Here is a 16,770-nt window from a genome sequence, read left to right on the forward strand (position 1 = left end):
ATATATATATATATATATATATATATACATATATATATATTATCTTTGTTTCCCCCCTGAGCAACAGTAACATTGTACTGTGTGAATGTTGGTGCCAGAAAACCAGCACGTTTATAACTCTGAAAATGCAAATAATAATAATTAATAATAAAAAATAAAAAAAACACTGCCATCATTCTTGTGTGTCTTCTTCATTAATCGTTTTCGTTTGTCATAGTTTCATGGTTCATATTTTACATTGACATTCAACATTGGCTCTTCCTCATCGCGAGGGGAAATTGTGGACACTTTTCGGAACCCCAGCTAAATCGATTATCAAACGTCAATCAGATCAGATGGCGAACGTGCCGATCTGCGACTCTCTCTCGTCGTCATGGTAACATTTTGTTGTTCGAGTAGCGCGACGGGACTTCCAGGCTGATAGGCAGGCTGTCCACAGGTATGGAGAATTACTATTAAATGGTTTCACCCGAAAGTTCGAGGCGTGAACGAAGTCTTAAGTGGTGTTGAAGCTAAAGACACCGCTCTTCCGTTTCCGTTTCAGCCGTTTCAGTGCGAACAAGAGCACTGTTTTTTTTTTTTTTTTACCTGATGCTGAGCCCTGTTGGTTTTCTAGTGTGGCAGCAATGCGCTTTAGTATGTTTTAAATATAGAATATATTTTTTAAATTTAAACAAAAGGTTGGTTGCAGTGCTAATTCAGTTAATTTTGATAGAAGTTTTATCCTGGTATAAAATGGTAAACGTTGTTGTTGTTTAAGCTAAATAAATAAATAAATAAATAAAAAGTTTCTACAGAAGCCCAAGAAGGACAAACACCAGTCGTGCTGGCCAAATAACAACAAAAATAATTTTTACTTATCAAACATAGGCTGTCACTTGAATGTACCACTAAATGTTATATGCAAGAATTGTATAAAGCTGTTTGCGTTGGCAGCTTTTTGTTGCTTGTATTACTTTATGACCGAATGATGACTCGTGCAATCCTATTCTCTCTGACTCTGTCTTGACCACCAGTGGAGAACAATGTCTGTCCCAGATCGCAGTCTTCAGATAGGTGGTGGTGAGCCCAATATGGCAAATATCGAGAGCATGAGGAACCACTCTGAGCTGTTCCGAGCACAATGCTTGAGGCTCATCTCGGACGCAGGCAAGCAATGCAAACGCATGCAAGATGAGGAGCAGCAACTGGGTAAGCCTGAAAGAAATCAGCCGGGCTTTGCAGTGGCACAGGGTAATGCTGCAAACCCGCGGAAGAGAACTGCAATTTGTTTCTGCAGATCAGCGGCTTAAAGACATTGAGTTCCTGAAGGAGGAGTTGGGGTTGAAGTTGCAGTTGATAATCGAGGAGACGGAGGAGCTCACCACCATGCAGGGCCGAGTGGTGAAAACCCTGGAGGCCAGCAAGGAGCCACTGAGGGTTGCCGTTCTCTGTCTGGAGGAGAGGTCAGGCTTGGGAGGATGCTGGGAAGGGAAGTGCGAGAAAACATGAGTTTTAATCGCTTCTGAATGTCTTTCCTTCACTGACGTCCATGACACGTACACAGTATTTTGAGGCGCTTTAAAGGTATCAGCAGCAGTTCTGCTCTTTTTGTGCCGTGGCTCTCGCAGAGAGAAACGTCTCCCACCGGAGAGGTCGCCGGACGACGTGGACAGAGAGCTACTTGGCGAGCGGAAGGCAATTGAAGACGCCGCTTCAATTCTGCAACACGCAGCGGAGCAGATGACAGAGCAAATTCGGTGAGAAAGGCTAAATACAACTGAGTGCTATCGCGCACGAACACAGGGATGAAAACCTTTGCACTGTGTCTGAAGGTTAAACCGGAGCGTCAAGTACCTGCTGGAGAAAGATCTGAAGGAGAAGTCCGAGGCCCAGCGCATCGACAGCTCCTGTGCTGTAATGACCATGCATTCCGTCGACAACCTGCCAAGGTCCAAAAATGCGATGAATCATCTGTCAAGGTGAGCTGTTTGAAGGGAGACTCATGGGTTCCTCTTTAGAATGTTAGAAAAGACAGTTTTAATATAAAAGGCAACATTGTGTTTAAAGTCCTCCATCATGCTGTCCTCCTTCAGCTTGGCACTGACCCCAAAGCAGTGGGAGAACATCTCGGAGGTCAGCATCGCCAAGGCCGAGCAGCAGAAGGCCAACTCCATGTCCTTACGGGCTCTGGTGGAGTCCCTGTTGGAGCAGACGTCCAGCGACATGCAGAAGCAGGTCCAGGCGACTGCAGCAGCCTTGCAGCTGAGCGTCAGAGATATCAAGTCTGCCAAGGGTCAGATGGAGGACGAACTGTCGAAGGTGGGGCTTAGGAGTAACACGACGGCAGGACAGGTTGATGGTCAGCTGGGAAAAATATTAAAAAAAAACTAAACAAACAAAACAAACAAACTTGCAGAACTCTGATTTGCATTTATTTCGATCATATTGACCATGTGGAGTGATCAGAAATTTGGGCTGCACAGCCTCACACATCCAGTTGCACGTCCAACACTGTGACTCACTGTGAATGCAGCAAGATATTAAAAGTCCAGAACAGCTTTTAATGATGACTCAAACTGTGTCAACTAAACTAAACATCTAAACATTAACAGACTTTGACTGATGGACTTGAATTTGTCCCTGCCTTGCTACTGAGTGATCCTGGTGTGACACGTCTCTGCAGATCGTCCCTGAGATTTGCGGCCAGCGGCGGGTCAGAGAAGATCTCCATGCCGCCATCACGGAGACGGAGCGCGCTCGAGATTTGGTTCAGGCCCGGTTGTCTCTGCGCCACCAGAGGCCCGAGAAGGAACTGTGTCACGACCCGGTGCAGTCCAAACTCCTCGCTGAGGTTCAGGAGTTCACCGCTAACATTAGCAGGTGAGTAGCAACACATGAGCCGTGGATTAAAAGACAACACAGCTGGATTGTCAATATTTCACGTCTGGATTGAGTGGGAAAAAAAACCTGTATTTATTGCTATTAATGTAGTATCATTTATTACTGTGTTATTACCGTACAATCGTCAATTTGATGATGACGTAACGCCACCGTGTGGCCGATGTGTCTGTGAACTCCCAGGCTCCGCCAGGCCGTGGCCCAGTCGGAGTCGGAGGAGCGAACTCTGGTTCACTGCCGACTGAGGCTGCACAGAAGCATCGAGGTCAAGGCCAACGCCCTCTACGTCGACGAGGTCGTGTGCGGTCAGCACAGGGAGTCCGTCGTCATACGGAAATTCTGATCATTCAGGATGCGTCTGCGTCTACACTTTTCAACTGAAAAATTGAATTGAATTTCAATTGAATTGTACAGAAAATGTTACTTGAAACTGTGAATTAACTCCTTGAATGTCTTTTTTCTTTCTTTTTAATTGTTTGATAGTCACAACCAAAAACCATCCCCAGTGCTCACAAAGGGTCTTTGATGTACAATTGTTTTCCCGTAGTGTAGTTTCTCTCACACACGGCACCAATCAGCCGATGATCAGCCGAAAATGACACTCGCGTTCGTCAATATACAGAAAGCATTCAACAACACAAACAAACAAAAGTTATTGCTTTGATTGTCAATACAGTGTATAAAAGAGTCATTTTACTAAACGTGTGATAGTAATAAAGAATTAAGACTGCGAATTAAGAAGTAAGCAGTAAGTAGTCAGCACACACTTTTATGAATTGCTTCGTGATAAACGTCAGGGGGGATTTTAATATCTGCTCCCTGCCTTTATAAACAGCGTGGGACATTTTCCACTTCTGACAATCTTTGGCAGTGATTCTTGTGTCAAAAAAGGAAGAGAACAGCAGTGTGAGGATTGTTTTCTCATCAGGTGTTCCACTTCAGCAGCTGCAGGTTTCTGTGGCAGCTCCATCCATCTCGAGGACCTCCCCGTCTTTACTTCCTCGGCCGCAGGCGTTGGCACTTTGCCTTCACACACACACACACACACACACACACACACACACACACACACACACACACACACACAACACACACACACACACACACACACAGGACCTGTTACTTTGGCAACATTTCAATCGTGTGTAAGACAAACATGGCGTAATGCAGAGATGTTACCTGGTGCCACCGCAGCGTGAGGAGGGGCAGGGCCAGGTGACAGTGGGGACAGGGGCTGATCTGGTCCGGGTCGTCTCCGTCAACAATGGCAGCCTCTCGGTCTGAGAGGAAAGTCGACTTCAAGCGACCACTGAGCCCGTTCTGCTGTTCATCATCAGCCTCGGCTGCTGGAACACACTGGTTTTTGGAAGGAGCCCAGGTTTGAGTCTAACTGCTCGGTTAAAATGTCAGCAGTTTTGAGCTAAAATCAAGGCTATGACTCCTTCTGGTGTTAAATTCTATTCTATATCTTCAGATCTGAGCTTTTCAAAACATAACCGGTGCGGTTTTACCTGTGCTGCAATGCAATTACATGTATATTAACAAGCTGGGATTCTGTGCAGGTGACAAGGTCCACCAACTCCACACCTCCTGTGATACCATTATTTCCTTTCATATATTTCAAATAATGTGATCTGTTTCTAATGAGAAAGTCAACGAGTACCTCGTGTGTAAACAGATCCTCAGCAGAAAGTGACGCTTTACACCTGCGGCACGTCTCCCTCAGTCCTGCCGTAAAAGACGAGCAAAGTTCGGGTGATATGACGCACAACCATCGACCCACTCCAGACTTGACTATGACTTCTGCCAAAACCTCTGAGTCTGCATCCTCCCACTGTCTGTACCTGGTTTCCTGGTGGGCGGACGCAGTGCTGAGGCCTGGCCGGTGGACGAGCAGGTCTGGCTGTGGTCAGGCTGGTCCCTCAGGGTCACGTAGCTTCCGCACTCCCTGCAGAGCTCAGTGCGGCTTCCGCAGGCCAGGCCGTGCTCCTGCAGCTCCTTCCACGGCATGTCCAGCTCGCAGAAGTCGCACTTCCGCAGACGCTCCACGCACTCGTCTGACTGGGAGACACAGAATCTTTATTACGAACCATTTCCTGAATCTCTTGGAATTTGTTTCAGGAGTCAATTTAGGAATGAGGTCACTGTAAACATTTTGAAAAAGCGACAGGTCATCAACATAAGGCTGAATCTCTTCTGACAATTCATTCTGGACCAGTGATCAAAACACTCATGACCAAAAATGCAATTGTGCACGTGGACCATGATGTTTAATCGCTGCTTTAAGTGTCTTTATACCCACACACGGAGCACAAAATGCTTCTACCAAGAGAGTTTTTACTTCATTACAGGTGAAGCGTGACTTCAAGCAACTTAATTGTTCATGGCAAAAATGACTTCCTTGACGAACAGCATTTCTACACTGCTGCACCTTACCTCATGTTCACCCAGCCAACCGCGCTCCACTTTCACGTTGCATTTGGAGCATCGGACCTACAAACCAACAGACGCGTGAGTCCTTCAGAGCCAACGACACAACGTCATGCACTGTCGATATTTTCCACATTGTTGAACGCCTGCACCAGAGTGTGTTGCTCTTGTCTGTGCTGCTCCAGGTGCTCTTTGGGAACTGTCTCCTCGCAGTCTGGACACACGCACAGGAAGCGTCTGCAGTGCATCTCGTGTAAGGTAAAGTTGGACTCGGCCACGTACCTGTGGCTGCGAGGGAGGGAGAACCGATAAAGGCGTGTCATATCAGAGGACTAGTAACTCAGCAACATAGGTTTCATTTTACTGTTTAGTGAAGAAGAGACAAAAAAAACCCCAAAACAAAACACAACAAAACACAACAACTAAAACTAAACATTATATGTCATCGTGTAGATACATGTCACAAGAAGGAATTTACAAAAAAATAAAAATAAAAACAAATCAGAGATGACCTGTGCAAATTGAATGTTCTGAAAAGTTGACTTGGAAGTTACAGTTTCCATGGAGGAACATTAATACGACGTCGTGAAGAGTTTCTTTTTTTTTAATTTTTTTTTTTTATGGGAAATGAAAGTAAGTAAGTAAACAAACAAAATGTCTTGATGTTTTGTTGACGTTGTCGAGTTAAAGTCCCCTCCCCCGCCACATGTTGAGTGAAGGACGCTTCGGCGCACAAACTGTGTGCGTACCTTATATTAAAATATGCCTTTTCAAATTTCATCATACTTTAATTCAAATATCATTTATTTTATTTTTTTTTATTTTTTTTTAAAGCTTTTTAAAGAAGTGATTTACCGCCCGAACCGACACAGCAGTTTGATTTTTGGTGCTCATACCAGACCTTTACAACTTCTACCCCCCGACACCAGATATTCAAGTATACCGCTTACCATTGTCCGCAGAACCGCTGAGGTTCGGCTTCATCCATCCGCACGGGTTTTTTTTTGGGTGGAAATTGCCGGCTGTAGTCAGATTCCGATGACGGGGCTCCAGTCAGTTCGATTCGTCAGAAGAGAAAGTGAAACTGTCCGGCAATTTGCCGTCTGCCACATTCACCAGCAGGCGGCGCCAGAGTTCTGCAAAAGCACCATTAGTATCTGGAGTCGACCGCCCGCCACAGATCCCGTTTGCAACGTCGACAGTTTCTAAAAATGATAACTAACGATTAAATGTCGCGGACAGATCTGGCAGCCTGCAGAAGAAGACAAGAACTATGACGCAGCTTTAATCCGATGTGTTAATTACACAGTCGATCGAAGACGATGTTGTCAATAGCAGCGGCAAACCTGACTTTGCCAAACTTTTGGGCCCATTCACCTTTAATCTGCATCTCCGTGGGGCATTCTGCTAGACACTGCGTCTCGTAATGATTGGATGTCATCAGTGACGACAGCAGAACTTGTTTGCATCACATCAAGACCACTTTTACGCACACCAAGTGTAGTTACCAGTACTGGCAGTTTTGCATTGTGAGTGACAATGAGTGCAATCACTGCAGTGAGAGAGAGAGAGAGAAAAAAAAAAAAGTTTCAGATGCTGCAAAGGTGGAGAACATTTCTGCAAGGACCGCTGTGTGAAATGCTCAAGCTAAAGTCAACACAAAAGTTCACTACATTATATCTATAGATACATTAGTGACAACATAGTTAGTTCACTCAGGCTTCAAAAAGTTATGGAGTCATTGGCTCCAAATGTTTCATGATTCACTTCAGACAGTCAGAGGCCGCAGTCAGCAAAGCACATGTTTCAGTCCTGCAGATAAGGTGCGAGTGGCCTGAGCCTTTTGGTTTGCACAGCCGGGCGACAGCGTTTCAAATCTGTTGTTGAAAAGCTGCTCAGCTTTGCAGGCTTACCGGGCGAGCCGCGTCACTACCCATCCAACACAGGGAAAGAGAAGGTTCCGGGTTCTGGCCGTTTGGCTGGCTGGCGCGCACACACACACACACACACACACACACACACACACACACACACACACACACACACACACACACACACACACACACACACACACACACACACACACACACACACACGGCTCATAGATACAGCAGCTTTTCATCACACACGCCTGAGCACACATGGAGGCAGCATAGCACTGTTGTCCTTTGTATTTATTTCAAACATTAAACAGTGACCAACAGAGAGTGGAGGATAGCTGCTAGTTGTGAAATAGCAGCTGTAGAAGTACGTGTGTGTGTGTGTGTGTGTGTGTGTGTGTCCTTCATAGAGTCACTGATCAGAGTTTACTGATGGGTCAAGAACTGGAACATGCACTTGCATTGGAACAATCTGTACAACCACGTGGTCTCTTATATTATTCACTGTACAAAGATTCTTTTCTCCTCTTCCACCGATAAATTGTTTTTTTTTGTGTTGTTGTATACAAAAGTACTCATTTTTTTTTTTTTAAATACTTCATACAAAGGTTTGATTCTCCGTCGCTGCGCTTTTGTTACATGGTGGCTTCTGTTAGTTTGGCAAGTGAAGAGCTGATTTGACCCAGCTCACGCAGTCCTTGCACGAGATCATCCAGAGTTCAGCAGGAATCAGAGTTGGGAAATAATCCGACGGCAGAGCTGGATGACCCTCAGCTCCTTTCCTGATTGGGCGGCAGGCAGCCTGAGGAGCTGGACGTAGCCAAGACACGCAAAGATCCAGCATTTGGCAACGCACTTCGCTACAAATCCTGAGAAACAAACATCATCCGCGAGTCCACCTTCTTTTGTTTTGTTTTTTCGTCTTTTTAAGTCAACAAACCTTAAAAATCGTACAAACACTCACAGTAACGAGGGACCAAATGCAGGCAAACGATACAACATTGCGGTCGACAAGTGACTTCAGCTCCCCGCAGCCACAAGAGAGCAGCGTTGCAACACAAACCGGGATACAAAGTCGAGCGGATGACGCGTCGGCAGGTCATTTAAAACTGGTCCTTGTCCGGCAACACGCCACAGAGTGAAGCCGCCGCTGCCGCGTGACGCAGGACTCCTGCCGCGGTTTACAAGTTAATGCGCGAAAGGAGGAAAAAAAAAAACGAGTGAGTAAACAAGTTGTTGGCCAACCAAACAAACAAACAAAAAAACTTTGTGAACTCTAGAATGCCGTGTGATATGTCTGCTAAAATACAAAAATATATGATTTAAAAATAAATTTAAACATAGAAAAATATATATAATAAAATAATGTGTATGTACATGGTGAGCGGTCATGTGACCCGTGCTTCAGCTTTGGCGGAGACGGACGATGTTGACTCTGAACTGGCTTCATTCGCCGTTTCATCCCGACGACCTCGATGAAGGTGACGATGATGAGGGACCGGTTGCGTTGTTGTGCGGCCGCGGGGATGAAACGGATTCAGAGATGCCGACGACTCGTCACCACACGGAGCACTTTTCCACCGGGTTCATGGGAGAACCCTTCGGACAGTGGAAAACACGGGAGAACTCGTCAAACTGGGACACGCTGCCAATCACTCTGCGGTGGGAGAGGACACAGAACCACAGGGTGTCTGTCAGAACTAGCCAGCCACAAATGAAACTGCCTTTTTCATCATATTTTCTCTCATAGGCCGCAATCGGACTTAACGGACCCCTCCTTCAGAACTACAAAAGTTTCTCAGACTCCACTTTGACAACCAGAGAGTGAGAGTGCAACACTGTACCTGTAGTGCTCTGGAGCGTGTTTGTCGGTAAGCAGCTGCAAGTAGATGGACTGAGATCTTCTCTTCATGCACCAGTTCTGGAAAGAGACACAACAGTAACAAACAAAGAAAACAAACAAACCAAAAAACATTATTGCAGAAATTAAAAATAAAATAAAAATAATTCCTCTCTACTAAATAATATACTTAATATTATTAAGTCTATATTACAGATATCAATACCGTCATATGTTGCGTTTAGACGTCATGGTATGCCACGTTTTGATGTTTCCCTGTATCTTGCAAATTATTTTAGGACAACTTAACAATCCACACAGTTCAAAATTGTAATTTTACAAGAGATTAGACCAGCGGTTGTCAGATCAAACCATCTCATGACAATGCAGCTTTGTACTGTCTTGAGGGTAGACTGGTGGTCTTAAACATTTCCCCCAAAAGGTTTGTTGCAGTGCCTTGCCATGAGCTGGCAGCCATTTAGAGGAAGGCAAAAGCACACTTTCAAAAGCTTTTGTGTTGATTCAGAAGTGCAACCCTCTTCAGACAAACTCAGACTTTTCACACACCTGTGCAAAGGCGATGAAGAGCAGCTGCTCGTGCGTGTAGCGCAGGCCGGGCAGTGGCCTCTCTGGGCCGTGTTCCCTCACCCACTTCTGGTAGGCCTGGCCAAGGACACACAGCAGTGTGAGGAGCGTCGACGGTGAAAGCAGGGGTTTGCAGGCAAAGTTGGGACTCCTAACTTTATCTAATGTCCATCCACTGTGGCACAGAATTTCTTCTAGTAGAAGACCTTGAAGGCTGATGGAAACCTAAGTGCTCACCCAAACTCAGACACTTAAATCTGAATTGAATTAGGTGGCACTTTAGATACTTTGCTGTTCCAGGCATTTTCTCTCTCGCTCTCTCGCTTGTGCGCGCGCGCAGACACACACACACACACACACACACACACACACACACAGACACACAGCATTCCCACCATCAATATGAATCCAAGTAAAGAGGCTTGGGGTCCGCTGGTCCCTGTAAAATCAATTTTTTTGCAAGGTCCTCAAAATTGATCAAAACAAACGCACTCACACACAGGGACTACAGCAGCGATGTTCAAAGCTAAAGAGACAAATGCACACACTGCAAGCTGGTAACATCAACGTTCACTAAAACAATCATTTTTTTCAGAGTGTAACTTACAAAATATGACAGCTTGAGTCCTCCCATGTCTGCTATGTTCTCCCCCAGCGTCAGCCGACCGTTTACCTGCACAGAGAGGACAACACCTAAGATACCGCAAGTCCATCAGCCGAAGCAGCTTCGTCGTCAGAGCAGAACGCCGACGAGGTTTGTGAGCGGCCACCCACCACGTGGTTGTAAACGGTGAAGTTGTCGTACAGCTTGACGATGCACTCGGCCTTCACCTGGAACTTCTTGTAGGAGTCCTCGGTCCACCACTGCTTGACGTTGCCGTGGCGGTCGTACTGGCCTCCTGCGGACCCCGACACAGAATCATCACAGACACAGCGATGACACATCAGAGAGAGGAGGGGACGTGCGTAGCCGCCCCGCACATCATTTTTTACACTTTTCTGCGGTGCAGTTAAACCCGGAGCCGACCTTGGCGGCCGTAGCCGCACGCCGAGCCAAGCGGGCTGCTCCCCCAGCCAACAGAATTTGTCGAATAAAAGCGACGGCTGGTTATCTGCCAAAGAAACTTGGAGGTGCGCAAACCCCAAACAGTCACACTCAAAATGATTACAGCGTTGGGAGGCTGGTTGGCAGATGTTTCACACCTTCTTAGAGGGGCAGACGTCAGATAGGAAGTGGAAAGTTATAGGTTGTGGATCAGGGCAGATTTGCAGAACAGGAAAAACAACTCGCTTTCCATTCAGAACAGTTCGATTAATAGAAATAAAAAGATAAAAAGCATTATTTTTTGCTGGAGGTGATGGCCCAGAAGGCTGCTGTTCTTACCCCAATCATCATATCCATGTGTCAGCTCATGGCCGATGATGGACCCAATTCCTCCATAATTCATTGACCTGATAGCAGAGGAGACAAAAGCCCATTATTGATAAAAAAGTCAAGCTTGTCAAGCTTTAAAACAGATTCCACATTTGAGGTGTGCTCCTTCTGCATATTCACTGGATTCTGGACAAAAGCATACAAAATAAGAGGCTTTGGTACCTGTTTGAGTTAACTGTTACCTGTTAGACTTGAAGAGTGGGTCAAAATATAGTTGTGTAAAGTCTAAAGCTGCAAGGTGGACTGTGAATGGAGCCAATTCAAAATCTCAAACTGGGACATCGGCCAAAAACAAAATCCTTAACAACTGTAATATGCCTCAATACTATAAGATGCTCCTAAATGTGTCACACTGGGCCTCTAAGTTGAATACATAATGTAAATTATCAGTGGAATAAAAGTGATCTGAGAATAAGCTCCGTTCTGCAGAGAAAGCCCTGAACATGCATTCAGCACGATAATTATTAGCATCAGCAGCCGTTACACAAATAGAAAATGGTGTTTATGCCGTTTTACCACGGCAGCGAATGTGTGTGCAGTGCAGAGCCGCAAAGCTTTGACCGATTTAAAGTGTCGGATTACTTCAGCCCAAACGTCTCGTCTCTCCTCCTTTATTGTCCTCATTGCTAATTCTTGTCATCACACCCAGACAGAATGCTATTTGCTCGGCGACTCTAGTTTCGGATACACCCACAAGAAGAAGAGCGGAAAGCCTCCTTTTGGAGGAGGACGAGAAGGGAGGAAGAAGCAGAAGACACTTCAAGGATGCATGTCCCTCTTCCAGTTCACGGGCGGGGAGGAAATTTACATTTTAGTTTCCAAAAGTTTTCAGCCGGATGAAATGCAAAGCGAGCGAGACGACGCCACCTTTGCAGTCAAGCCGCGGCCGCACATGCAGATGTGGGCGAGAGCGACGAGAGGGCAGACCGCGGGCCGCTCACATGCTGACGTCTGAAAATGACTTTGTGACGGCTCGTCGATACCCGGCCTGCAGCCGCCGGCCGACTCCTGCTGCTAATCCAAGCGGCTGATTGAAGCCTCATTATACATGCCGTGATAGTACTGCTGCGTGTGTGTGTGGTGGTGGTGGTGGTGGGGAGTGCGAAGGTTTAAAGGTTAGGCTGCAGTAATAACGATGTGAACACACACACACACTTTACTTTTGTATCAATAATTAATACTGATAATACTGAAAATGATGTTTTTGAAACACAACCTGCACATGGTGACGTCTCTGTGTGTGTGTGTGTGTGTGTGTGTGTGTGTGTGTGTGTGTGTGTGTGTTCTCTCCCAAGGCTGCTGCTTTTACCACCAGGTGCAGCAGCTTTTTGGAAGCTACTCAATGAGCCGTTGACAAATAATGCTCAATACTGGCACCGGCGCCGCTCCACCATTCAACAGCTTTACGGGACAAACGTGGCCGCTAAATGGACCGGACAAGACAATGTTTGCACCTGAACGTTCGGCGGTTTTGTCGCGCCGTGGCGAACCATTGTCAGGACCGCGCGCTTTTGGCAGGACAGCTGCTGTAAACGATGCCATTATTGTTCCTCGATGCAGCGGTTAACAACTGAGACACAAACACACCTCTCCGTCCAGTAAACAACCTGTTGTTAATGCTATCTGCTCTTTGGCCATTAGCGTGAAATGAATGTTGCTCAGTCTAATACTACTTTACAATGCAAGACATGAAATGCAAAACATGAAGAAATTATGTCAATAGTCAGCAAGTCATAAAATAGCTGTTTTTCATCCATGTTTTCCATGTTTTAAGGGTCATTTCAATAAAGAGCTCCTGTAAGCACTGTGGGGCTTCAAAGACATATTTTGTTGTAACTTTGCATTTGTTCATATTCAACTGTCTGCTCCTGCTCGGGCCCCTCTGTCACACTTTACAAGCCACTGTGGCCCACCAGTCAAAAAGTTTGCCCACCCCTGTATTAGACCCAAAATTGTGAGCAATGCTATTCAAAAATAAACATTGATTTTTTTTTTTTCTTATTTGAAAGCCAGAAAAGGAGACCGAGTGAGATTAATACAGCCGAGCGGCTACTTGGAGTGCTTTCTACCTTCATGCAACTTGGAATTATTTGGACGGACTGGAATTTAAGAGGCAACTCCTCAATGACACGGGTTCCATTACTGCTACCCTTGTTCAGTAATTGAGCTCCTGGTGGCCAGTTAAATTGGTGTAATCTGGTGTGCTGGGAAGGCGGCGGAGGAACGAGGCTCGCCAACTTTTAATGACCTGTGTTGTTGTGGCCGCGGCGACGCTGCCGTCTCCCTGCAGAGCACGCGGCAGAGAAAAGGCTGGAACAGGAGGAGGATGGGGAGGAGGTGGTGGGCTACTTACTGCGGGAATTCTGGGTTGTACAGGGTGGGCTGAAGGATGCCAGCGGGGAAGACTGGAAGAGAGATAAAGGGACACCATGAGAGAGGTGAATAAAGTCCCGCCGCGACTCACACTGATGTCGTCCGCTGCGGTTCCACAGTTTGTCTTCTGCAGAAGGAGCTCCTGTAAAATACAAACTGCACACGCCCCCCAACTGCAGGACACAACCGCTGAGTGAGTGCAGGTGGCAAAGTTTCTTTTTAACAAATACATAGACCTCACAGGAAGTGCTACGCTTGTCACTGCCGCTCTTCTCCCAGGCAGCAGCAGCAGCAGCAGCAGCAGCAGCAGCAGCAGCAGCAGCAGGTTGTGCACTTTATCTGAGAACCAAGAAGGTGGAGGGAAAGCTCGCCGCGCTCGTGTCAACCAATCAGCTTTATCGGACAGAAGCAGAGAGTGAGAGAGAGAAGCCAAAGATTTGGGGTTGATTGACTGTACTGGTGAATTGCGTGTGAGAGCTGCTCTGTGAGTTGTTAGGTTGCTGTTCCACACGGACGACTGAATTTTTTTTGCCAGAATGTTGGATTGATACGTGAAAAGGTAGAAAAGGTTGATTCTCCCTGCGACAGTCGAAAGTGCCTTTTTAAAACAGCAAAAAGTCAGGAAGTTGTAAGTAAATAATCAGTAACTCTCAACAAAGTTTGCTCCAAACCTTCTCAACCTTAACGTGTACTTCAACACTTTGTGATTCCCAGATGACAAATCCAATCGGCTTGCGCGAACCTCTTGACCAGGCCGAAACTTTACTGGCTCTGCATCAGTAAAGCTGAAAATAATTGTCAATTTTCCAGAGCCGGCAGTATTCGCACCCTCCCGTCCTCGTCTTTTATCTTCAAACGGAGCCCGACATGAAACAAAAGAGGCCAAAGACACGAAGGAGCAACTCACGAGGCCAAAACTGACTTAATGGGGGAAAAAAAAAAGGGCCAAGTACTGAAGTGGCTGGGTTAAGTGAGATGAATAATTTGAGTGAGTTTTTAAAGCGAAATGACCCAGGGGAGTCTGATGACTGTTTGTCTGACTTCTTCTGTCCTCTGGCGTCATCTTGAGAACACACCATTGATTTTTTTTTCTTTCTTTTCCTCCCCTGCAAGAGATTTTAATCCAGACTCGGCCGGCGGGGCTGATCCGGTGGAGAAGACAAGGGAGGAATCCGGCGGTGACATCGCCGGACTGGATTTGTTAAAACTCAGACGAGTGTTCCGGCGTGTTTTTTTTTTTTCCTACCGGGGGGAGTTAAGCACACGCAGCAGAGAGCGTGGAGCTGTGAGGAGGAATACGATATGAGGAGAGGGACCTCTCAGGTCTAGTGTATTTTTTTCCCCCTCCCTTCCCTGTGCAGGTGCCGTGTCTGACTTGTTGAAGCCATGCAGCGACGCAATGGTGTAATTGCGTGCAACTAATGATCGGTCCTTACAGGGATTGTGTGTGTGTGTGTGTGTGTGTGTGTGTGTGTGTGTGTGCAGAGACGCACAACCCAACCCAAATATCGGTATGTAAGATGACGAGTCACCAACTCACCCATTTGGTTCTTGTTAGGGAGGTAGTAGGCGTTAAGGGCCTGCGGAGGGAGAAGCCACCTGAGGAGTCAAACAAACAAACAGGGATTTGAAGGTGAGAGCCTTCAAACGCACGGCGTGCGGTCCCAGAAGCAGCAAAGAAGCTCCGTGCGCATTAAAAACCACGGACAGTTCCTTTACGGTAATCCACGTAAAGCCCGGCCCATCGATTGGCACAAATCCCAGAAAATAACTAGCTGTGAGAGCGCGACACGCCCTTCCTTCCCCCTGGAGTGGGAGACTGATGGCCCCGCCTGGGCCGCGGGGGAGAGAGAGAGAGAGAGGGACAGAGAGAGAGAGAGAGAGAGAGAGAGAGAGAGAGAGAGAGAGAGAGAGAGAGAGAGAGAGAGAGAGAGAGCGGCGAGGACGTCCGCTTTGCTTTTTGGTGGCAAACACAGAGCAGGTGATTTCACTCTTCAGACTGATGACACAGCTGTTTTCTAGCGGATCGGAAAACAGCGATGCGACCGCAAATTTGCTGTTGCGTCATAGCAGAGCCGAGTATCGGTCAATCCGGGGGATGATTTCATAAAAATAAATGGCGACAAGAGCACCAAATGGATGATCCTCCATCCGTGAATGTCTGCTTTCACAAGTGCATGTGTTTCAATTTAGCAGACGGGTCAGACTGAGTGTGTTTTTATCACCTGGATACATTTTTGCAGAGGAGTGAGTTGCAGCAACATTGTTCTGTTTTTTTGAGTGTCAGAATTAGAAAAAAAACACAACAACATTATTTGTCGTAACAACTTGCTTAATGATCCGGGACAGATCATTAAGGTGAAGGTGAACCAGGAAGTGATGTTAAAGGTGAGTACGGATCAGCGAAGTGCACGCGGCACTTACGTGCTCTTGTCCACTTTTTCGTGGATGCTCTTGACCGACTGCTTGATGTTGTACTTGATGCTGTTGAGGATGTTCTTGAAGTAGGTCTTCTCGTCCACATCAAACTGCAACAAGAAAAACCCAGCGGAGATATTTCATTTGCACCATCAGTTGATTCATTCCTAAAATCCCACACAAACTTCTAGTTAGTCTGACTTGAAGGAAAAATAACATTGTGACTGTTAAAATAATGACTTACAGTTTATTACAAGACTCTTTCAAGTCACCCAAGAAGATCTCACTGTTCTTATAATTTAACAGCAAGCTTTTTAGTCCGACAGTGATCTAACAAAGTTGGGCACAGCATGAAGTTTGAGTGTGTGAGAGTCGACTGCGCGATGAAAATGCAAACTGAGTGTGCGGGGACAGCAGCGTACGTGAATAAAGAGTAAAGTGCATTCGGTAGCAGCGAGCAGGAGCAGACTTTAAAATGTTCTCTCCAAATTTCGTAGCAGGCCACCTCCGCTTGAATGACTGTGACAACGGCGGCGCTGGAGGCAGGGAGCTGCCGAGAGCAGAGTTATCAGCAGGCTCCTCTCACCTTGCTTATCTGTGGCCGGGGATGGAGGGAGATCGCACAGCGCCAGCGCCGCTAACGTTAAATATTGAGTGTGCGGTTCCACGATGGAGTGCCGCTCCATCACTTCAGCTTTTTTTTTTTTTTTTTTTTTGTCAATTTGCATGCGTGCACACGTGTGTGTGTGTGTGTGTGTGTGTGTGTTTAGTCAGACACGGCCAGATGTGCTTTGGTCTGCCTGCGATAGAAACGAACACCTGTGCCGAGCGCTAATTATCATTCCGCAGCAGATGGCTGTGATGTGGCACTCACGGAGCTTCGACAGAACCTTCCAACCCTTCAGCCTACAAACTTAACTTGACAAGTA

At 46.5% G+C, this 16,770-nt stretch overlaps 3 protein-coding genes across 5 annotated transcripts in view; 1 reads left to right on the forward strand and 2 right to left on the reverse strand.

Annotated features, from left to right (window-relative positions):
* Positions 1-1,025: 1,025 nt before the first annotated feature.
* Positions 1,026-3,608, forward strand: tekt1 (tektin 1). The gene is made up of 7 exons (XM_076036821.1): positions 1,026-1,191; positions 1,280-1,445; positions 1,611-1,739; positions 1,815-1,961; positions 2,076-2,301; positions 2,666-2,862; positions 3,064-3,608. The coding sequence occupies exons 1-7, from the start codon at positions 1,026-1,028 to the stop codon at positions 3,221-3,223; spliced, it is 1,191 nt and encodes a 396-aa protein (XP_075892936.1). The 3' UTR covers positions 3,224-3,608.
* xaf1 (XIAP associated factor 1) lies at positions 2,944-6,413 on the reverse strand. The gene is made up of 7 exons (XM_076036824.1): positions 6,261-6,413; positions 5,463-5,598; positions 5,317-5,373; positions 4,725-4,941; positions 4,544-4,608; positions 4,060-4,236; positions 2,944-3,906 (listed from the first exon to the last, which is right to left on the reverse strand). The coding sequence occupies exons 1-7, from the start codon at positions 6,296-6,298 to the stop codon at positions 3,874-3,876; spliced, it is 723 nt and encodes a 240-aa protein (XP_075892939.1). The 5' UTR covers positions 6,299-6,413; the 3' UTR covers positions 2,944-3,873.
* Positions 6,414-7,466: 1,053 nt separating this feature from the next.
* ecel1 (endothelin converting enzyme-like 1) overlaps positions 7,467-16,770 on the reverse strand; it is a 31,886-nt gene continuing 22,582 nt past the window's right edge. For all 3 annotated transcript variants that reach the window (XM_076036827.1, XM_076036826.1, XM_076036825.1), the window contains 9 exons: positions 15,848-15,951; positions 14,964-15,022; positions 13,404-13,455; positions 11,000-11,067; positions 10,390-10,514; positions 10,223-10,288; positions 9,598-9,693; positions 9,035-9,111; positions 7,467-8,847 (listed from right to left, as the gene is read on the reverse strand). In XM_076036827.1, coding sequence (XP_075892942.1) covers positions 8,748-8,847; positions 9,035-9,111; positions 9,598-9,693; positions 10,223-10,288; positions 10,390-10,514; positions 11,000-11,067; positions 13,404-13,455; positions 14,964-15,022; positions 15,848-15,951 — 747 coding nt within the window. In that variant the 3' untranslated portion in view covers positions 7,467-8,747. The remainder of the gene's footprint in view (positions 8,848-9,034; positions 9,112-9,597; positions 9,694-10,222; positions 10,289-10,389; positions 10,515-10,999; positions 11,068-13,403; positions 13,456-14,963; positions 15,023-15,847; positions 15,952-16,770) is intronic.

Source organism: Nelusetta ayraudi, unplaced genomic scaffold (assembly GCF_046127955.1).
Source record: "Nelusetta ayraudi isolate G7.1 ecotype Tasmania unplaced genomic scaffold, CSIRO-AGI_Nayr_v1 ptg000048l, whole genome shotgun sequence".
In the NCBI taxonomy this organism is placed as follows: Eukaryota; Metazoa; Chordata; class Actinopteri; order Tetraodontiformes; family Monacanthidae; genus Nelusetta; species Nelusetta ayraudi.